General features: G+C 45.4%; 2 protein-coding genes across 6 annotated transcripts in view; one reads left to right on the forward strand and one right to left on the reverse strand.

Moving 5' to 3' along the window:
* Positions 1–3,542: 3,542 nt before the first annotated feature.
* On the reverse strand, positions 3,543–23,129 carry LOC144336173 (uncharacterized). Of its 3 annotated transcripts, XM_077973908.1 has the most exons (7): positions 17,716–23,129; positions 11,684–15,022; positions 9,234–9,397; positions 8,022–8,153; positions 6,557–6,714; positions 5,582–6,071; positions 3,543–4,896 (listed from the first exon to the last, which is right to left on the reverse strand). In XM_077973908.1, the coding sequence occupies exon 1, from the start codon at positions 23,127–23,129 to the stop codon at positions 22,689–22,691; it is 441 nt and encodes a 146-aa protein (XP_077830034.1). In that variant the 3' UTR covers positions 3,543–4,896; positions 5,582–6,071; positions 6,557–6,714; positions 8,022–8,153; positions 9,234–9,397; positions 11,684–15,022; positions 17,716–22,688. The 3 variants fall into 3 exon arrangements, with proteins under 3 accessions (XP_077830034.1, XP_077830033.1, XP_077830031.1); XM_077973907.1 differs by having other exon boundaries at positions 3,543–6,071; positions 8,022–8,147; XM_077973905.1 differs by having other exon boundaries at positions 3,543–6,071.
* Positions 19,898–23,193, forward strand: part of UBAC2 (UBA domain containing 2) — a 189,989-nt gene continuing 186,693 nt past the window's right edge. For 2 of the 3 annotated variants that reach the window (XM_077973589.1, XM_077973591.1), the window contains exon 1: positions 19,898–20,018. In XM_077973589.1, the coding sequence (XP_077829715.1) occupies positions 20,006–20,018 (13 nt within the window). In that variant the 5' untranslated portion in view covers positions 19,898–20,005. Of the gene's footprint in view, positions 20,019–22,676; positions 23,146–23,193 lie in introns of those variants that run through there. The other variant, XM_077973594.1, reaches the window with a different exon arrangement.

Consider the following 23,193-nt stretch of genomic DNA (forward strand, 5'->3'; position numbering starts at 1 on the left):
CCGGGCGTGGTGGCAGGCACCTGTAGTCCCAGCTACTCTGGAGGCTGAGGCAGGGGAATGGCGTGAACCCCTGGGGCGGAGCTTGCAGAGAGCCGAGATCGCGCCACTGCACTCCAGCCTGGGAGACAGAGCAAGACTCCGCCAAAAAAAAAAAAAAAAAAAAACCCGAAAAATTAGCTGGGTGTGGTGGCACATGCCTGTAGTCCCAGCTACTCCGGAGGCTGAGGCAGGAGAATCACTTGAACCTGGGAGGTGGAGGTTGCAGTGAGCCGAGATCGCACCACTGCACTGCAGCCTGGGCGACAGAGCCAGACCCTCTCTCAAAAAAAAATTGAAACTTAAAAAATAAACCTACACATGTACCCCTGAGAGACTGGCGAATCATCTGAGGTCAGGAGTTCAAGACCAGCCTGGCCAACATGGTGAAACCCCGTCTCTACTAATAATACAAAAACTAGCCAGGCGTGGTTGTGGGCGCCTATAGTCCCAGCTACTCAGGAGGCTGAGGCAGGAGCATCGCTTGAATCCGGGAGGCGGAGGTTGCAGTGAGCCGAGATCGCACCGTTGCACTTCAGCCTGGGCGACAAGAGTGAAGCTCCATCTCAAAAAAAAAAAAAAAAAAAAAAAAAAAAAAGTTAAATTTTAAAAGGAAACATAACAATCAAACGCAATATGTGCACCTCATATGGATCCTGCATCAAACAACAAAAGCCATCAGTATCACCCAGGATACCCAGATTCACCTGCCAGAATCCCAGAGGCATCCACGGTGCCTGTATGGTGTGGAAAAGGCTCTTCTCAATGGATGCCTCCCCCATTCAGAATCCCACACAGACCGCTCCGATCAAGGGAGAAACCTGGAGAATGGTTGACTCAAAAAAGTACTTTATGTAGCTGGGCTATAGAAAGAAATCCAGAAGTCCCTTTACCATTCCAAGGATCTCCACAGCCACAGAAGCTTAAGATTCTTAAACCTACCAGGGTTGCTCCTGCAGGAATTGACGGACCATGATAAGGAACACCTGGTAATCCTGCCACAAGCCTCTGAAGCCCCCAGGAATGCTCCCGGCAGGTGAGAGTCTGGGGTGCCTCACTGGGTGTGCAGCAGAACTCAGCACTGCTGCCACTTGTTGGAACACAGCCAACGTGGCTCTAGGGCAAGAGAAGGGGACGTGCTTGTGTAACAGCAAACAGCAACTGCGAAGTTACCTCTCAAGGAGTGGAGACAAGCTGCGCAACCCACCTGGGTAGAAACTGGAGGTGAGACCATGCAAGGCTAGATGGTCCACTAGGGGGCGGTAGAGTCCCGCGGTGAAGGGCAAGGGTTCCCGAACGGAGAGCCCGTTTCAATCTCGGCTTCTGCACTTAGCAGGTGGGTGACAGGAGCCCAGACAAAACCCCTCTGAGCTTTAGGTTTCTCATCGTAAAATGGAGGTGATAACAGGCTCTACAACATGGGTGTACTGCGGATCACACTGTTAGCTGTTACAATATTATCATCTGCTGGAATCAATTCATGATTCCCCGGACTACCAGAGGGGCAGAATGCCCCTGTTCATATACACCTGGGGTGGGTGTGCAGCAGGGCCGACGAAGACCGTTGCACGTCAGAACTCATTAAGCAAAGCCAGGAAGATGCCGCTCACCCAAGGTGGGAGGACGAAGGCATGCGACAAATCAGGCTCAGGGCGCCCACCTATGTCCTCCAGCTCTAACCTCTGTCTAGTTTCTTGTCTTGTCATGTCCTCTTTTCTTTTCTTTTCTTTTCTTTTTTTCAGAGAGTCTCCCTCTGTTGCCCAGGCTGGAGTGCAGTGGCACAATCTCAGGTCAATACAACATCCGCCTCCCAGATTCAAGCGATTCTCCTGCTTCAGCCTCCCAAGTAGCTGGGACTACAGGCACGCACCACCATACCCAACTAATTTTTGTATTTTTAGTACAGATAGGGTTTCACCATGTTGGCCAGGCTGGTCTCGAACTCCTGACCTCAAGTGATCCACCCACCTCGGCCTCCGAAAGTTCTGGGATTACAGGCATGAGCCACTGCAGCCAGCCTAGTACCTTTCCAAAAACATGTGACTGTGGGCAAATCCACATCAGGGAAAACGTCCCGCCTTAGCCATTTCTCAGTGTGCAGTCACACACATTCAATACATTCACACTGTTGTGCAGCCGCCACCACCACCATCCGCGGAACAAGTTCCATCCTGCAGAACTGAAGCTCTGGACCCACTGAACAACTGCCCATTCCCTCCTCCTTCAGGCCTGGCAACCACCACTCTCCTTTCCCTCTCCAGGCATCTGCCAATTCTGGGCACCTCATATAAGTGGAACCACTCAGTATTTGTCCTTTTGTGATTGGCTTATTTCCCTTAGCAGATGGTCTTCCAGGTTATTCCATGTTACAGCAGAAGTCAGGATTTCCATCCTTTTCAAGGCCAATATTCCATTGTATGTTTCTGCTGCGTTTTGCTTATTTATTCATCTGTTAATAGACACTTGCAATAATTGTTCAGTTCCTTTTGAACCAGGAGACCCATTAAGGACTTTCTGATATTTCTCCAATATGGCAAGGGCCTAGGAGAATAAGAAATGATTTGCAGAAGGCAAAGGAAAGAAATTCAGCCAATGTACAGACTCACGTGCCTGCAGAGTCCCTAAATGTCACTCACACAATGAGGGATGGCTTTGTGCATTCCCCATGACAGTTACCAAGTTATTGCCTCTCACTGCAAACTCGGGCTTCTCTGCTTGGCTTTGTGATGCTGGGCTGAGACTCTGCAAACCACAAGTCGGGTTCTACCATTTTGGGGTGCTACAGGAAGCTGAGGAAGAAGGAGGGGCTTGTGACCTCCTTGCTGCTTGGGGCCCCTTTGAGCAATACCCCAGCGACACTCCACCCAGCAGATGCAGCTGCTTTCTGCAGCAGCAGCCGAATCCAGGTGCCAGTGCTTGCAACACTAGCAGAGCTAGTTGCACCACTCCCAGCACACCACCAGCTGGCCAGTGCATCCTTCTCAGGGGTCTGGTCCTAGTCCCCTGGGACCACTCCTCTAAGTTTCAAGGTTTTGTTTTTGTTTTTGTTTGAGACAATGTCTCACTCTTTTTGCTCAGGCTGGAGTGCAGTGGCATGATCTTGGCTCACTGCAACCTCTACCTCCCAGATTCAAGCGATTCTCCTGCCTCAGCCTCCCAAGTAGCTGGGATTAGAGGCATGCACCTCCACACCCTGCTAATTTTTGTATTTTTAGTAGAGACTAGGTATCACCATGTTGGCCAGGCTGGTCTCGAACTCCTGACCTCAAGTGATCCACCACCCCCCACCTCGGCCTCCCAAAGTGCTGGGATTACAGGCATGAGCCACCACACTTGGCCGGGTTTCAAGGTTTTAATCATTGGACCTGCTTCCCTCCGTTTGCCCAGCCCAAGAGGTGGTAGTTGCTTCCTCTGTGATATCTCGGAGTTATTCCTTACACCTTCAGTTACCTGGTTAACGTCATATGTAGTTAACAAGTCTTTGTATTTAGTTCTCTCTTTTCATATTCTTGGTGTTTCTGCCGGTCCCCTGATGGAACCCTAACTGATGTAATCCTGCTATGGTCTGAATGTGTACCCCCATATTCATGGGCTGGAAACTTAATCCCCAATGCAACAGTGTTGGGAGGTGGTGCCTTTTGGGAAGTGTTTAGGTCACGGGGGCTCCCCCCTCATGAATGGATTGATGCCTTTATGAAAAGGGCTTGTGGGAAGGGGTTCACTCTCTCCTGCTCTTCTGCCAAGTGAGGACACAGCAAGAAAGTCCTCACCAGATGCCAGTGCCTCTGTCTTGGGCCTCCCAGCTCCACAACAATGAGAAATGCATTAGCCCCAGGTGATCCACACATCACTTCAGGTGATCCACACACCTCGGCTTCCCAAAGTGCTGAGATTACAGGTGTGAGCCACTGTGCCCATCCCCCACCACGTTTCTTTTGTGAAATCTTTTGGAGAAAGCATTTTACAAAAAAATGAATCTCTGGTCTTTATAAATTACCCAGTCTTGGGTATCCTGTTACAGCAGCACAAAATGGGCTAAGACAACCACCTAGCCACTATCTCAAACCTCTAATGCCCTTGCCAGGCCCTGGGTTTAGCCCCAGACCCCTCATTCTAGGAAGAATGAGCTGGTCTTTTGTTTCATCCAGAACATCGAAGCTGTTATGGGTGACCTCAAACATTGTCCCACCCCCACCACAATCTACAAACATTTCTGCAGCCAATTTCCTTTTGGTCAGCCTCAGAGGATAAAACATTTTTTTCCTCTTCCATTCCAAAATTTCCACAGGTCCTTTTGAGTCCAACCCACTCCCATGTCCTGTGGAGCTCAGCTCTGAGCTCTCTGAGCTCATATCCTATCCCAATATTTTTTAGAGACAGGGTCTTGCTCAGTCACCCAGTCACCCAGGCTGGAGTGCAGTGGTGTGATCATGGCTCACTGCAGCCTCCACCACCTGGGCTCAAGTGATCCTCCCACCTCAGCCTCCAGAGTAGCTGGGACCACAGGCACACACCACGATGCCCAGCTGATTTTTAAATTTTTTGTAGAGCTGAGGTTTCACCATATTACCCAGGCTTGTCTCAAACTCCTGGGCTCAAATAATCCGTCCACGTTGGCCTCCTAAAGTTGTGGGATTACAGGCGTGAGCAACTGGGGTCAGCCCTCTCCCAATTCTTAACATCCTTCTTTCCGTCATTTCCAAGAGAAGTGACTAAGGGCAGGTCAAAGCATTACTTCTCCCGCTCTGTCCTGCTGTGTTCCACTTGTCCCATGCACATCCACCCATGAAAGCTCTGCAATCCTAGCATCTGGCTTCCTGCCCAGCAGGAGGGAGGCAGGGAATTCCTGTTCAGTGGTGTCTGTCGAATGCAGAAGACATGCACAGGAGTTACTCATGTGAACCTGGAACATCTGGGGCAGGCCAGATGTTAATTTAGAGAGTTCATTTTGCCAAGGTTGAGGATGCACCCGTGATGCAGCTTAGGAAGTCCTGAGGACATGTGCCCAAGGTGGTCGGGGGACAGCTTGGTTTTTTACATTTAGGGAGACATGAGACATCCATCAGTATATGTAAGAAGTACATTAGTTCGGTCTGGAAAGGCAGGACAACTTGAAGCAAAGACAGGAAGACCCAGGTAACAGACAGGTGAGACACAAAGGGTTGCATTCTTTGGAGTTTCTGATGAGCCTTTCCAAAGGAGGCAGATCAGATATGCATCTATCTCAGTGAGCAGAGGAGCGGCTTTGAGTAGAATGGGAGGCAGGATTGCCCTAAGCACTTTCCAGCTGGAGTTTTCCTTAGTGATTTTAGCGGCCCAGGAGATTTTCCTTTCACATTTCTCACCTTTTTTTTTTTTTTTTTTGAGATGGAGTCTTGCTCCATCGCCCAGGTTGGAGTGAAGTGGCGCAATCTCGGCTCACTGCAACCTCCGCCTCCCGGGTTCAAGGAGTTCTCTTGTTTCAGCCTCCCGAGTACCTGGGACTACGGGTGCCCACCACCATGCCTGGCTAATTTTTGTATTTTTAGTAGAGATGGTGTTTCACCTTGTTGGTCGGGCTGGTCTCGAACTCCTGACTTCAGGTGATCCATACACCTCGGCTTCCCAAAGTGCTGAGATTACAGGTGTGAGCCACTATGCCCGTCCCCCACCACTTTTCTTTTGTGAAATCTTTTGGAGAAAGCATTTTACAAAAAAATGAGTCTCTGGTCTCAGGCTTCATCTGATCTCTCATAGCTATGATGGTTTACTCCTAGATAGGTAGGTCCCAAAAGCTCATTTTTAGTATGTTGTGAAGTCTCATGTTCTGTGAAGAGAAAATAGCAGGGAGGAGGGGAGAAAAAACAATAACAAACAAAAGAATAATCCTGGAAAAATTGATATAGGCCACATTACTCTGAAGTCCATACATTACTAGGCAAGTACGAAAGTGGCTTATGTATGTAAATAGGTTGCTGTTATTTTCTTCTGAAGTTCAAGTTGTCTGGCTTCAGTTCGCAAGGTTTTAAGAAAACACAGCTTAGTTTTCAGTGACTCTAAATTAGGAAAAATGGAAAAAAAAAGAAGGAAAAGAAATTGAAAACATTATTTTAAGGACTTGTAGCCAAGAAAAATTAGAATTCAGTCCAAACTGTAGAAAATAATAAAAATTGAAAAAAACATTAGGCAGACTAGAATCTAACAACAGGTCTACTGTAGTTTGAAACATAATTTTTCTCTCTTCAGTTTCCCATTTTTACTAAAGACAAATCATGGTAGGACTGGCTTGCTTTTTTATACTTGGCCTAATTATTTATATACAGTGCAGCAAGAATAATTATTTTTTACATAGGCTTTTAAATTGGCTTTGATGGAACTTTCTTCCATAGGAGGAATAGCAGATAACACTTTTTAAAAGCCAAGCCCAGCCATAGATTTGTGCCATCAAATATCTATGAGTTGGGTGAATTTCCTCTCCTCTTGAGGTTCCAACATAAACCTGGGGCTTCTGTGCCTGTCAGAAAGTGAATTCTTTACTTACACAGGTCAGAAACCCTGTATAGGGACTGTGTACCCAAAATATGAGGCCAGTTTTTCCAAAGGTTTTATTGGCTCCACAAGTCAAGTTTCATTCCTTAAGGGAAATCACACCATTCCAGTCAAAGCCTTGGTAAAATAACCAATTTCTCCAATTGTATCCTATTGCAAAAGAAAACAGATTCTTACAACACTTATGCAAATAACTATATTGCCATAAATTAAGAATATTCACAAATAGTTTCCAAATTCTGGAGAAACCAGATAGAAACAAATATGCTCCAAATTTTGTTAACAGTATACTTTACTCAATTGTTAAAAGCTGTAAATAGCTTTTTGTAACTCTGAAAACAAAACAAAGTATTAGCAATGTTTTAAGCAAAAAGGTCAAAAAGATTAATTTAGTTTTCTATTGGTTCAGTTAATTCAGTTAACTCCTGTTCTGTTTGATAGTCATGAACGTTCCAGCTCTCCATGAGAGTTCTGAAAGTTTATTCTTGTATTCCAATGTCACAATTTCCAAAGTTATCAGGAAACCTGCATTTAAGTGCACCTGTTAGTCCTATAACTGATTATAAACCCACATTTTAAAGAGGGTTTAAAACAAGATAAAACAAGAGAATTGTCTGTGGATTAAAAAAAAGTTTTAAGGCAGCCATAGTTAAAAGACACAATTGACAAGGAAATGTGCTACCTCTGTGACACACAATAATTTTAACAATTATGACTATTACTGATAATGTACACTAAGGTATATCAGAAATACAGGAGTGTCCCATAATTTTGGAACACATATCAGTAACATATTTATACAAATACAGCCCAAAGAAAACCAAACACCATTTCGTATTTGACAATGCTTCCTGTATAATTTTTATACCAAAATAAGGCAAATTATGACATTTTTGGACTTAGGGAAACTAATGTCTTAAAGGATTAATTAGGTTAGAAAAGTACATAATTTATAATTTGATTTTGGAAAGTTTGTCAAATATAAAAGGTTTAAAACACTTGATGTTACAAAATAGGATTACAGGTCATTGTAAGGTCATTTATTTCACCAAAGTGATAATTCAAGCATTTCAGAAAAAGCAAAAACCTTTATCCTTTGAGAGAGGAGACTTAATTTTCTAAAGAAGCTCTAATAAAAACAGCATGAAGCAAATTACATTTGTGTTTAAAATTTTGTAAGCAATCTACAAAATTTAACCTTGATTATAAAATATAACTTCCGTAAGCCTTTTATAACCTTTATTAAGAAGTTGGTTAATGCTTCAAGAAAACCTTGTTAAACTGAGACAGGAGTCCATATACTGGTTTTGCATTAGTGTGCCCTTGACATTAATAATTAATTTATAGAGAAACAGAACTTATTTTATCTTTCAAAATCAGCCGTTACAATCTTATGTGCCCACCTCTTCTGTGATAGTCCCTGGGCCCTGAGGAGTTGAATAGCTTTAATTTCTTACCCTGTGTCTCAGGAATGCAGTTTGTTTTGATTGGCATCTTCTATGGGGCCTGAAGATGAGGCTTTTATTACTGTGTTTAAGATTTAGCAGGACTTCATGTCCTTTTTAGACCCAGGAGTTACAGCCCTGAAACTCAATGTAACAAGGATTTTAAAAGTACATACAGGAAGATACATGGATGTAATAACCTTAATTAAAAAAAAAAATTATCTGTTTTTTTTCATAAGCAAACCAAAACTTAATAATATGACAACTTGATTATATAAAAGTTTTTGGGCTGGGCATGGTGGCTCACGCCTGTAATCCCAGCACTTTGGGAGGCCGAGGTGGGCGGATCACAAGGTCAGGAGATCAAGACCATCCTGGCTAACACGGTGAAACCCCATCTCTACTAAAAATACAAAAAATCAGCTGGGCATAGTGGCAGGCGCCTGCAGTCCCAGCTACTTGGGAGGCTGAGGCAGGGGAATGGCGTGAACCCAGGAGGCGGAGCTTGCAGTGAGCCGAGATGGCGCCACTGCACTCCAGCCTGGGAGACAGAGCAAGACTCCGCCTAAAAAAAAAAAAAACCCGAAAAATTAGCTGGGTGTGGTGGCACATGCCTGTAGTCCCAGCTACTCCGGAGGCTGAGGCAGGAGAATCACTTGAACCTGGGAGGTGGAGGTTGCAGTGAGCCGAGATTGTGTCACTGCACTCCAGCCTTGGCAACAGAGTGAGACTCCGTCTCAAAAAAAAAAAATTAAACTACACTCTCCTTAAAAATCTAAGTGTAGCCTCTGTTGAAATAACTATTTTAGTTAAAAAAAAAAAAAGATGAAAACAAAATTCAGTCAACTGAGAAGAAAAAGAAAAACAAAACTTTTGCTCAAAAAAAAAAAAAGACAATGTCTTAGGAGAGAAAAACAAAAAAAAAAAAACCCAAAAACATGAAGGCCTTTCAAATACAAACATGCACACATGCACACACACGTTGGATGTTACCCTTTTAATTAAGCAGACTTTTAACCATTGAGTTCCTTTAAAAAAATTTTTTTTCATCTTATTACCATATTTCAGCTAGGATAGAATGCTGGTAAACTAACAATGATCACACAAATTATACAATTTCTGAGTGTTCTTTGTGAAAGCAGAAATTAACACCAGCTGGTTGTTAAGTGCTAACTTTAGTCATTTAAAAGGAAATTGCAAGACAATCTCAAACCAGTCTCTTACCTAGTGGTGGGTCTCAGGCTATAGACTACTCTCTGCCATTCTAGGAGCAGGAAAAAAAACTCATCTTCCCTGTTGGAAGCCAGTTCAAACTCCATATAAGAGTTACCTGCCTTCCGTCATCATAGAAGCAGAAAAACTTGCCTTCCTGTTAGAAGCAAGTAAAACTGAAAAAAAAAAAAAAAAAAAAAAAAGAGGAGTTGTACAGCAAAATGAACTTTAGATCTCTACCAAATTTTAAGAGATCAGGGATTCTCTGGAGGGAGCGCTCTCAAACCTCAGCAAATTGTCCTATCGGCTTGAGCCATAAAGTTAGCTCATGCTGGTACCAAGCACCAATAGATTTGTCAAAGGTCAGGGGCACCTCCACTCAGAATCCCTTCGTGGTTACCAAAATGTGAACGCAGAACATCTGAGACAGGTCTCAGTTAACTTAGAAAGTTTATTTTGCCAACGTTGAGGACGCACCTGTGACACAGCCTCAGGAAGTCCTGACGACATATGCCCAAGGTGGTCAAGGCACAGCTTAGTTTTATACATTTAGGGAGACATGAGACAACAATCAATATATGTAAGAAATACATTGGTTCCATCTGGAAAGGCGGGACAACTTGAAGCAAAGGCAAGAAGACTCAAAAAGGGGAGGGAGCTCCCAGGTCACAGATGGGTGATACACAAACAGTTACATTCTTTCAAGTTTCTGATCAGCTTTTCCAAAGAAGGCAAATCAAATATGCATCTATCTCAGTGAGCAGAGGAGTGACTTTGAATAGAATAGGAGGCAGGTGGCCAGGTGCAATGCTTCACACCTATAATCCTAGCACTTTGGGAGACCGAGGTGGGCAGATCATGAGGTCAGGAGTTCCAGACCAGCCTGACCAATATGGTGGAACCCTGTCTGTACTAAAAATACAAAAATTAGCCATGTGTGGTGGCACACACCTGTCATCCCAGCTACTCAGGAGGCTGAGGCAGGAGAATCGTTTAAACCCAGGAGGCGGGGGTTGCAGTGAGTGGCGATCATGCCACTGCACACCAGCCTGGGCCACAGAGCGACAGTCTTTCTCAAAAAAAAAAAAAAAAAAAGGTAGATCAATACTGGTTCCTTAATATACCATACTTTATACCTTAAATATACCATACTTTATACCATACCTTAATATACCTTAATACAAATATACCATACTTATGTAAGATGTTAATAAAAGGGGAAACTGGGTATGGGGTTTATGGAAAAATCTTTGTACTGTCTCTTCAATTTTTCTGTAAATCTAAAACTGCTCTAAAAGTAAAGCCTATTACCTATTAAAATTTTTTTAGCCGACTGTGGTGGCTCACGCCTGTAATCCCAGCACTTTGTGAGACTGAGGCAGGTGGATCACATGAGGTCAGGAGTTCAAGACCAGTCTGGCCAACATGGAGAAACTAGGTCTCTAATAAAATACAAAATTAGCTGGGCGTGGCGGTGCATGCCTGTAATCCCAGCTACTGTGGAGGCTAAGACAGGAGAATTGCTTGAACCCGGGAGGCAAATGTGGTGTGAGCCAAGATCGCGCCATTGCACTCCAGCCTGGGCAACAAGAACAAAACTCCATCTCAAAAAAAAAAAAAAAAAAAAAAAAATTTTTTTTTTTAAATGTAGACTCCTGGGCCTCCCTTCAGAATCTCAGGTAATGAGCCCCAGGACTGCACTTTAAACAAGTGTCTCCGAAGGTTCTTGTGCACCCTGAAGTTTGAACACTATCTTAAGAATCTCAGCCGAGTGCAGTGGCTCACGCCTAAAATCCCAGCACTTTGGGAGACTGAGGTGGGTGGATCGCCTGAGGTCAGGAGTTCAAGATCAGCCTGACCAACATGATGGAACCCTGTCTCTACTAAAAACACAAAAATTAGCTGGGCGTGATGGCGGGTGCCTGTAATCCCAGTTACTCGGAAGGCTGAGGCAGGAGAAACACAACACTTGAACCCGAGAGGCAGAGGTTGCAGTGAGACGAGATCACGCCATTGCGCTCCAGCCTGGACAACAAAAGCCAAAACTCCATCTTAAAAAAAAAAAAAGAAAAGAGAATCTCTGCTCAGAGTTAAGTTAGAAAGAATTGTTGCTGGCCGGGCACAGTGGCTCGTGCCTGTAATCCCAGCACTTTGGGAGGCTGAGGTAGGCAGATCACGAGGTCAAAAGATCGAGACCATCCTGGCCAACATGGTGAAACCCCATCTCTACCAAAAATACAAAAATTAGCTGGGCGTGGTGGTGCGTGCCTGTAGTCCCAGCTACACGGGAGGCTGAGGTAGGAGAATTACTTTAATCTGGGAGTGGGAGGTTGCAGGGAGCCGAGATCACACCACTGCACCACTCCAGCCTGGCAACAGAGTGAGCCTCTGTCGAGACAGAAAAAAAAAAAGAAAAAAGAAAAAGAAAAGCATTGTTGCTTACGCAGTGGATGTGTGCTTACCTGTCTGCTGCAGGCCCTCCGTGGCGTTGTTTTGATTGCCCTATGTATGTATCCACAGGAGCCAGCACTGAAGAATTGGGAGGTTCTTCAGCACAGTCCACACTCTGGGCTGCCTTTCTACAACTCTCCATTCCCTGTGTTCCAGCACTGGGCTCAGGTGTGGCTCAACTCCAGGGGCAGTAATGTGCCCGTCAGTTCAGCACAGTGTGCACTCTTCTCCATTGCTCCTAACACTGAGGGACTGTCATGACCATGTCTATATTGTTCAAGTGTTGAACAAACCCGTGCTCTGTATCTGCATCACTATCAAAAGTGGAAAAATGCAAGATAAATCAAATGAGCCTGGGCCGGGCGCAGTGGCTCATGCCTGTACACTGGGAGGCCGAGGTGGGCGGATCACCCAAGGTCAGGAATTTGAGACCAGCCTGACTAACATGGAGAAACCCCGTCTCTACCAAAAATACAAAAATTAGCTGGGTGTGGTAGCGCATGCCTGTAATCCCAGCTACTAGGGAGGCTGAGGCAGGAGAATTGCTTGAACCCAGGGAGTGGAGGTTGCAGAGAGCTGAGATCATGCCACTGCACACCAGCCTGGGTGACAGGGCGAGGCTCTGTCTCAAAAAAAAATCAAGGGAGCCTGTGTTTCTAGAATCTGGGAGATGGCACACCTTTAGTTGTGTAGGTGGAGACTATTACTAGGTGACGAGCATGAAAGCGAAATGCATGTGCTGACCGATTGCACCAGCCTGCTTCCCTCCTCGATGGCGCCTGTGGACCTCTGAGTGCGCCAACCCCCATTTGGACCTCAGAGCAGTGAGGTGCTGCAGTGATGATCAGGCCATAGGTGGATGTGGAAGGAAGAAGGTGGGAGAATGACTTCTTCCCCTCTATTTTATCAGCCCCTGGAAATGCCACGGAGAGTAGCTCGACTCCCTAGAGAATTGGGATCCTGACGGAGCTAAGCCAGAAGCTGACTTCTTGGACAATCACACTGTTCTGGTTCTTTATTCTTAATTGCTACTTTAGGAACAAACTGTCTCATGAGTGTACTGGCAGAAACAGACAGACTTGATTTTCAGGACTGTCTTTTCTTCTTTGCCAGCGTTCAGAGTATGATTACTAAAATGGTGATATTAATAGTAGCAAGCTCTTACTGTAGGCAGTACTTCTCATAGCTTTCACTCATCACATACATGGGGGCATCAGCAGAGGGGGCAGTGATGATGACCCTTTTGGCCTCCTCATCTAAGTGATCCCCAGCCTTCTCTATGGTGGCAAAGATGCCAGTGGACACCACAACATAATCAGTGCTGGCATGGCCCCACTTGATTTGGGTGGGATCTCACTCCTGCGAGATGGTGATGGGATTGTCATTGATAGCAGGCTTCCCGTTCTCGGCGTTGACGGTGCCATGGAAATCGCCATGGGAGGAATCATACTGGTACATGTAGACCATGTAGTTGAGGTCATTGATGGTGACAATATCCACTTTGCCAAGGTTGGCAGCCCTGGTGACCAGGCCCCCAATGTGGCCAAATCTGTTTTTTCTGGCCTTAATTTTCACCATGGTGTCTGAGGCATGCAGCTGGCACTGCGCAAAAAGATGTGGCTGTCTTGTCAAACAGGAGAAGCAGAGACTCAGAATAATTATTGAAATGATACCTTTTATCTTGAGAATTCAGGTGGATTTTTTTTCCTTCTCAATCCAACCTGTGGGTTAATTAGCAGATTGTATTAGAGTCTCTTTTCCTTTCCTTTAGAAGTCGGGAGTCAGGGACCAGACCTTGTAAGTTGTCATCACAAAAGGTTACTGATCAATGAATGCTATCCCTCTATTTTAGAGGTAGAGTCTCATATACCATTTAAACTCCACGATGTAAAGATAATATGGAAAATTGGAGAGGATTCAAAAACATTAGAATTACCAAAGGGTTGGAAAGTTACAGAAATATTTAGTCTGCAGTAGAAAAGGCTGAAAGGTGTTTGCAAAATTCACTTCAAATAGATGAATAAACGAATCAAGAGGATATTGAGCAGATGTTTTGGTTTTGTGGCTGATGGAGCGGATTTGGTAAAGGCCGTTGCACAGAGCAACTGCAAGGGACTAAAACTGAAGAGCCTCCGTACCAGGGATCAGGGCTGCGCCCAACAGTGGGAGGGTTTTAGCTGGAAGAATGGATGGCGCACAAAGGGAGTGGTTTATTAAAGGAAACCCACCCAGATGGACACGTGGACATCAGAACTATCTAAAATTAGTGTCAGGATCCCACCATTCCTGTGCACATTCCTCCCTCCTTAGAGTCAGGCTTCCTTGTGCAGGGTCCACCTGAGTCCCACTCTGTCCCCCTATTGTGTTTGCAGAGGGCAAACCCTCCTAAACCTGCTGGCTCAGAAAACCCAAGAAGTTATTATTTTGTGTCTTTTTGGGCATTGGTGGGGATACTCATTAATAAATTCTCTTCTAAACAAATACTCCATCCCTAGCAGGCAGAAGGATATAAACATTTGGCAGATCAGCGCAATGATCTCACTTTAACATCTTAACCAACCCCAGCTTCTACAAATAGATGATATCATTGTAGCAATAGAGAGGAGACTCTGCCAGCAGACTTTCTGAGACTCTCCTGGAACATAATTTGTCTTACAACAGTTTTGGAAATCCCTTGGCCATACTAGGGGGAGGGGTAGAGGGGAAGGAGAAAGATGGGGTCCCGGGGTAAGAGGATAAGGAGATTAGGCAATTTGGCCTCACTTCCTTCTTTCCACTTGAAGGAGCCTCTGTAAAAGCTGAGGGTGCACCCACAACCTGGGAAAGGTGCAACCGGCCAGACCCGGTGACAGGAGTGTCAGCAAACCACAGAGCGTGGCGGAGGGGGAGGGCAGCCAGACTAAATGTCCAGTGTTTGTAAAGTCTCCACTTGTGCACAGTAACATCCTAAACCTTCACATTCACTCACCATTCACTCCCCGACTCACCCAGAGCAACTTCCAGTCCTGCAAGCTCCATCCATGGTGATGGATGGCGATGGGCCATTTCCCCAATGCAGAAAGCAGATTCAAGAAGATTCAGCAGAACATAGCAAGACACTTGCCCTCTGCAGGTGGACCGTTTTTAATCTTTTTATATCATATTTTTACTGCACCTTTTCTGTATTTAGATACACACATACTTACCATCGTGTTACAATTGCCTACAGCATTCAGTACAGGCCCATGTTGTACAGGTTTATGGCTTGGGAGCAATGGGTTAAATCATATAGCCTAGGTGTGTGGTAGGTTACAGCCTCCAGGTTTGTGTAAGTACACTCTGATGTTTACCTGGTAACAAAAATATCCTGCCTGGGACCAGAGGCAGGAGAATAGGGAGATTAGGAAATTGAGCCTTACTGCCTTCTTTTCACTTGTAGGAGATGCTACTGGTGTCCCAACCGCATTCTCTTTGCCCACCCTGGAAGTACCTAGTGCTACAGTGGCAATTCTCATATAAGAACCCAGGTCCCTCTGCCTGAGGGCTTTCTCTGGATACAGGGGTGTGCTTGGCCCATGCATAGAGCAGGCTGCAAGTGCCCAGGGGCTTATAACCCCCAGGAGAATCTCCTACTTGTATCTGAAACTTTTGTCTCAGAGTCTGCTTTTGGAGAGACCCAAATTGAAACAGATGGCAATAATATGAAATATTTTTAAGAATTTGAGTGATGAAGTTTAATGAAGTTCTAATTCTTTTAAAAAGTATGTCAAATGTTCCGTTACATTTTGTTACTTTTGCAGTAATTGTTCCACTTCACTGAAATCCTTTTCACCCAAATATGCAGCTGGAAATACTGTAATTAATAACACAGCTCCCATTTTAAAGGAAGGCAAGGCTGGGCATGGTGGCTCATGCCTGTAGTCCCAGCCTGTAATCCCAGCACTCCGGGGGGCCTTAGCAGGAGGATCACTGAGCCCAGGAGTTCGAGACCAGTGTGGGCAACATAGTGAGACCCTGTCTCTACAACAAATAAGATAATTAGCTGGGTGTGGAAGCATGCACCCTGTAGTCCTAGCTACTTGGGAGGCTGAGGCAGGAGGATTGCTTGAGCCCAGCAGGTCGGGCTGCACTGAACCATGATCATGCCCCTGCACTCCAGCCTAGGTGATGAAGTGAGACCCTGTCTAAATATATATATGTATATATCCCACAGTCCTGGAGGCTGGGAAGTCCAAGATCAAAGCACCAGCAGATTCGGTGTCTGATGAGGGCTGGCTCTTTGTTTCCAACTGTGCCTTCACATGGTGGGAGCACAAAACAAGTGCCCTCAGGCTTCTTTTATAAGGGCACTGATCCTGTTCATGAGAGCTCTGCCCTCATGACCTAATCACCTTCCAGATGACCCACCTACCAGCACCACTGTACAGTGGGTTACATTGCAACATATGCATTCTGGGGGACACAAGCATTCAGACCAGAGCAACATGTAAAATGGGATAGGCTCCGGACCTGAAAGAATACCAACAGGCTTTTCACCCAAATAATAAGCATGTGGCAAGACAGTCAAAAGGTGGTTAGAATCGAGAACAATCTGGTTTTTGTGCAGCATTGCGTCTGCCACTATTGGACCTCATGTAGTATCTCCCAATTCATTGTCGACAACCAAAAATACCCTGTGAGTTTCCAAACTGCTCCCTGTTGAGTAAACGTCCATTGTGAATACTATCGGATCATTGAAAAGATTTAACTACCCTTTTCAAAGATTCCAGACCCACTTTCTTTTTTTTATCTTTTTCTTAGAGAAGGGGTCTCACTCTATGCCCAGGTTGGAGTGCAGTGGTGCGATTATGGGTCACTGCAGCTTTGAATTCCTGGGTTCAAGCTATCCTCCTGCCTCAGCCACCCAAGTAGCTGAGACTACAGATGCACACAACCACGCCTGGCTAGTTTTTAAAATTTTTTGTTTGTAGAGGTGACGCCTCCCTATGTTTCCCAGGCTGGTCTCAAACTCCTGGCCTCAAGGGATCCTCCTACCTCAGCCTCCAAAATTCTGGGATTACAGGTGTGAGCCAGCTCCATTTTCTAATAAGTATTAGTTTCATATGTATTATATGTTGAAAGTGGATTTGAAGCAGTGCAAAGTGCATTTGAAGCCTATTTTATCCAAGGATTGACCACCAACCCTAGTGATTATCTACTGATTTCCCCAGAAGGCTGCTGCAGAGAATCTCTGGAGATTTGGAGAGGGACTTCTCAGCCACAAAGTGGAACAGGATATCACCTCTATGCTGTGGGGACAGTAGACACCATTTGTATGCAGCTCGATACTTTTGAAGTTTGTGATTCTTTTTTGTTGTTGTTTTTCGCCTTCTCTACTACTCAGTAATTTGTAGGAAGAATTTCAGTGTATCTCAGCTATTCAGAAGGAGCACTGTACTAAAGGCAGGTGAAAGCAAGGGGAAGGTGGTTGTTCAGGATACTTGGCCAACCATCTTCCCTCCTGCCTGAAAAAGACCCTCTCCTTTGACTAAAACTCCAGTCAGGATTCTCTGAGTTCTCTGCTTGACTAGGCCCAATCTTGGGCTTTTCTCTTTGTCCTTGCAGAGCCTATTGTGAGCAAGAATCCTGCTAAGTGGGTCTAGTGAAAAGCCCCTACTCTTGGTTGATCACCCTTGATATCTGGTCACCCTAGTCTGCTTTCAGCGGGAATCCTATCAGGTCTGTTTAGACAGAAACCCCCTTATCCTTGGGGCTTTGTCTTAGTAATTTTCCATGCGCTGCTTTCCACATTGCTCCTTGATTATAAATCCCCACATGTCCTTGGCAGAGTTGGTGTTGAGTTCAATTTCTCCCCACTGCAAGGCCCTGCAGTGCCCCTCTACCTATCACCATGGCCCCCTGGAATGGAAGTCTGCTTTACCATCTAATATGGTTTGGCTGTGTCCTCACCCAAATCTCATCTTGAATTGTAATCCCCAGGTGTCTAGGGAGAGACCTGGTGGGAGGTGACTGGACATGGGATAACAACAACAACCATGTTGCTCCCACGATAGTGAGTACTCACCAGATCTGATGGTTTTACAAGGGGCTTCTCCCCCTTCACTCGGCACTTCTCTCTCCTGCCACCTTGTGAAGAACGTGTTTGCTTCCCCTTCTGCCATGACTGCAAGTTTCCTCAAGCCTCCCCAGCCATGTGGAACTGTGAGTTAATTAAAACTCTTTCCTTTATAAATTACCCAGTCTTGGCCGGGTGTGGTGGCTCACATCTGTAATCCCAGCACTGTGGGGGGCCGAGGCGGGTGGATCACCTGAGGTCAGGAGTTCGAGACCAGCCTGGCCAACATAGTGAAACCCTGTCTCTACTAAAAATACAAAATTAGCTGGATGTGGTGGCGGGCACCTCTAATCCCAGTTACTGGGGAGGCTGAGGCAGGAGAATCACTTGAACCCGAGAGGCGGAGGTTGCAGTGAGCCGAGATCGTGCCAGTGCACTCCAGCCTGGGCAACAAGAGTGAAACTCCATCTCAAAAAAATAAAAAAATAGGCTGGGCGTGGTGGCTCATGCCTGTAATCCCAGCACTTTGGGAGGCCAAGGTGGGTGGACGTTGAAGTCAGGAGATCGAGACCATCCTGGCTAACACAGTGAAACCCCATCTCTACTAAAAAAATGCAAAAAAAAAATTAGCCAAGTGTGATGGCGGGCACCTGTAGTCCCAGCTACTCAGGAGGCTGAGGCAGGAGAATGGCGTGAACCCGGGAGGTGGAGCTTACAGTGAGACGAGTTTGTGCCACTGCGCTCCAGCCTGGGCGAAACAGCGAGACTCTGTCTCAAAAAATAAATAAATAAATAAAATAAAATAAAATAAAATAAATAAATAAATAAATAACCCAGTCTTGGGTATTTATAGCAGTGTAAGAACAGACTATTGCACCACACTGAACAAGTGTCATGAATAATTTTTTCTTTAACCTTACCCACTTGGAGATTTTCCTGATGCTAAGACCTCAGAAATGCTGTTTTTACTGAAGGAAGACAATAGCTTCACATCAAAATGAGCAGGATACAACATTTTGTAAGACACATTCCCTGTTTTTTATGGGCTCACCCATTCACAGTAGAAGACAGAAACCCAGTAACAGAGACACTGGCCTAAGTATGATAAGGCAGGTGTGCATCAAGCGTGATGCCAGCACAAAAGAGGGGATACCTACTTCTGCCATTACAGTTTGGAAGAGGTATCATTTCAGTTGATATTGTGCAAAGTATTTTACCCGGCAGAAGGAGTGGGTAACTTATCCACTCAATGATGTTCTTAAAGTACCTAGGTAGGAGTGCTAGGCAGCAAATGATTATTTTAATGTGTATGTCCACACATTGTTATGTGTAAATAGCCTTATTAATTTGATTGTAAATAAAAGGTTGAGTAATAATAAAAATGAAATCACCAAATTCTATAAATTTGACCTCAAAATATGCTGTAAGTTCTGATATTATTCATACTTTACCTGGGAAGGCAGAGCGGTTACCTAGGAAGGTGAGCTGTGGAAATCCGCTGTGGATTGGGATACCTGATCTCATGATGAGTCAGGCTTACCCTGACTCCTGGGTGTCTCTGGTGGAGACAGCCCTTCACCTCTGCAAAGCTTATCCACATGTCCGGTGATTTCCTTATAGTGTACGTAGCTTCTAAGGTTTACAAACGTACTCCTATTTCCCCTATGTAGAAAGCATATTCAAAAACAGGTTCAACAAAACATAGCAAGGCAATAGGTGATTCCTAGGGATCAACAGAATGAGTTCTTTTAATAAAATCTAGAGAAAAGGTGGAAATATCAGCCAGGGTAACAGAAATGGTATGCACCAGGAGTTCCAGGAATTCACAGTAAAGGTCAGATGAGTCACACGGCTGTAGGGTTTCCTCCACCTCTGCACTACTGACAATCTGGGCGGGGTAACTCTTTACTGTGGGCAGGAGTTGGGGGAGGCTGGCCCCGTATTGCTGGCTGTTTGGCAGTACACCTGGCCTCAGCCCATTAGATGCAAGTAGCATCCTCCCCCACCATGTTGTGACACCCAAAAATGTCTCCAGATATTGTCCCCTGGAGGTCAAAATTGTCCCCCGAGAATCACTACATTAGTGCATCTCAGACTTTAAGGTACGCACAAATTTCCTGGGGTGTCGTGTGAAACACCAGTTCCGCTTTAACAGGTCTAGGGTAGGGCTTGGCACTGACTAGTGTAAACAAAATCCCACGTGAGGCTGAAGCTGCCTGTCCACAGACCACACTTGCTCCTTAGAAGACAAATCTGCAGCCACCAGTTAGCATGTTCAGGTCCTCGGGATGCAGAGTAGATGCACAATCAAGGTATGGATCACTGCAGATACTTACGAGCAGAGTCTGGATGCCATAACATCTTGCATTTAGTTGCAAAGAATATTTATAGAATTGAACATAAGTGAAGGGTTTATGTTTTTTTAAGCTTTAGAGCACTTTTTAATTTCAGTTCTCAAACTTTTTGTCTTGGAATCCCTTTACTCTTAGAAATTATTAAGAACTACAGATCTTTAGTTTATGTGGGTTTATACCTATGAGTATTTACCATAGTAGGAATTGAAACTGAGAAATGTAAAAAAAATGAAGTTCGTTAAAAAAATAACAATAACATACCCATTACATATTAACATATCTAACATTTTTAATGCAAAATTACTCTATTTCCCCAAGCAACAAATTATTGTAAGAATAGCATGGTTTAACATTTTGGCAAATGTATGCATGTATGTATGTATTTATTTATTTTGAGATGGGGTCTCTCTCTGTCCCCCAGGATGGAGTGCAGTGGCCCAACCTTGGCTCACTGCAACCTCTGCCTCTGGGTTCAAGCTATTCTCATGCTTCAGCTTCCCGAGAAGCTGGAACTTCAGGTGTGCACCACCATACCCAGCTATTTTTTTTTTTTTTGAGACGGAGTCTCACGCTGTTGCCCAGGCTGGAGTGCAGTGGCGCGATCTCGGCTCACTGCAAGCTCCGCCTCCCGGGTTCCCGCCATTCTCCTGCCTCAGCCTCCTGAGTAGCTGGGACTACAGGCGCCCGCCACCGCGCCCGGCTAATTTTTTGTATTTTTAGTAGAGACGGGGTTTCACTGTGGTCTCGATCTCCTGACCTTGTGATCCGCCCGCCTCGGCCTCCCAAAGTGCTGGGATTACAGGCTTGAGCCACCGCGCCCGGCCTTTTTTTTTTTTTTTTTTTTGAGACGGAGTCTCGCTCTGTCACCCAGGCTGGAGCACCCAGCTATTTTTTGTACTTTTTGTAGAGACAGGGTTTCGCCATGTTGGCCAGGCTGGTCTCAAACTCTTGACCTCAAGTGAACCGTCTGCCTTAGCCTCCCAAAGTGCTGGAATTACAGGCCTAAGCCACTGTGTCTGGCAGGCAAATGTCTTGTTGAATAGAAAACAGCTGGGTCCTCATATCTGCTTTCAGTTTGTGGCGATACATTGCTTTGGTTGACTCATATGAGGAAAACCTGGCCTCACCTAGATACACCCCGTGGTTGGAAAAGGAAGCATTTTAATACCCTTTCAGATGATACATTACTTTTTGATACTACACCATAACTTAGCAAGTGGTAGTTTCTTAAAGGTTAATTGCAATGAGGAATCTGAAACCATATGAATGAACATTTTGGACTGTTACACTAAAGTTTATTGGTGTATTTTACGGTTCAAATTGATCTTTTACCCACATAAGATTTCATAACATTATGCAACAGTCAACTGGAAAGTCCAGTTATGTAGCTCTGTACAGTGGTCCAACTGTACAGTGGAAAACTCCACCATATACTTGAGAGCAGAAAATAAAACTACTGTCTTAGCATTACTATGAAAGTAGTTTTGGACTTTGCATCCCCTTAATGGGTCAGGGTGTAGCCAATCAACAGCTTCTGCAAACATAAAGGACGTTTTGACTGTCGTTTTCCTGAAAAATAACTCAAACGAACCTAAAGGTCAATGTAAAATGTACTTCAAGACTGTGAAAATGGGCTGGGCTCACGCCTGTAATCCCAACACTTTGGGAGGCCGAGGCGGGCGGATCAAGAGGTCAGGAGGTCGAGAACAGCCTGACCAACATGGTGAAACCTCATCTCTACTAAAAATACGAAAAATAGCCAAGCGTGGTGTCAGGCGCCTGTAGTCCCAGCTACTTGGGAGGCTAAAGCAGGAGAATCGCTTGAACCGGGGAGGCAGAGGGTCTCCGTGAGCCGAGATCGCGCCACTGTACTCCAGCTGGGGGGAGAGAGGCTCCGTCTCAAAACAAACGAACAAAAAAAAGACTGTGAAAATGAACTTTACGAATAAAGCCTAAAGAAGCAAATAAAAGTCATACTTTTGCCTTCTAAAAATAATCGATGTTAACATTTTGGCCCACTGGAACCTCTCTTTGAGGGTAGGGACTGTTGATCTACGAATCTCAGACTTAGCACACTGGCTGGCACTTATGAGCACTGAAAAAGCTTTTTTTTTTTTTTTTTTTTTAAAGTACTCCATAGCCCATCCCTTTCATTTAGCTGGGTAGTGTGGTCAATTTCCCCATAATATACATTCTTACATAATTGTATGTATTTCTGGGGTACAGTGTGATGTTTCCATACATAAACACATTGTGCAACGATCTAATCAGCGTAATTAGCACATCCATCACCGAAACACTTGTCATTTCTTTGTGGTGAGAACATTCAAAATCCTCTCTTCTAACTATTTTGAAGTTAACATTATTGTTGAGTATAGTCATCCAAATGTGCAAGAGAACACTAAAACGTATTCTTCCTAACTGTAACTTTGCGCCTGTTGACCAGCCTCTCCCCATCCTCCCTCCCCACTAACTCTCCTCTGTACAAGAATCACTCTTTTACTCTACTTTACGAGATCAACTTAAAAAAAAAGTTTTTAAAACGACTGCATAATATGCTTTCATGCTCACACTCATTTAAAAACCGTGACTTTGGCTGAGTAACTTCATTCTTCTAGGGGAAAAAATTTAAATGGTCTGAGTACGGAAGCTCGCCGGGAAGCTCGCCAGGGCACAAGTGCTGGGTCGCTCCGCCGGGCTCGCCGCGCCGGGGACCCCCAGACACCCGCCACCACGGCGGGGAGGGCAGGGTGCTGACTCCTGGGGCCACGACACTCGGCTCCGGTGGTGGGGATTCCGCGCGGGACCCACGAGGGAACAAAGAGGCGGCTGGACGGCCCAGCTCTCCGCACCCGGAGGGACCTGTTCCACCTCTCCGGCTCCCGTACCCCTCCATCCGCATCTGAGTGACCAGATCCCACTGCAGTCAACAGCCCGCGGGGTAGCCAGCTTCGAGGGACCGCCCGGAAAGACACAACGCGCGGGGAAGGCGCCGGGCGTCCAGTCTCGGGAGAGATTAGAGATGGCGTTCCTGCCCAGCGCCGGCAATCCAGAGGAATCCGCGGCCATCGCGGATCCACTAGAGGTGAGGCGGCACTGAGCCCAAGTGTGAGGCTCCCGGGAGCTACGCCTC

This window comes from Macaca mulatta, chromosome 17 (genome assembly GCF_049350105.2).
Source record: "Macaca mulatta isolate MMU2019108-1 chromosome 17, T2T-MMU8v2.0, whole genome shotgun sequence".
Taxonomy (NCBI): domain Eukaryota; kingdom Metazoa; phylum Chordata; class Mammalia; order Primates; family Cercopithecidae; genus Macaca; species Macaca mulatta.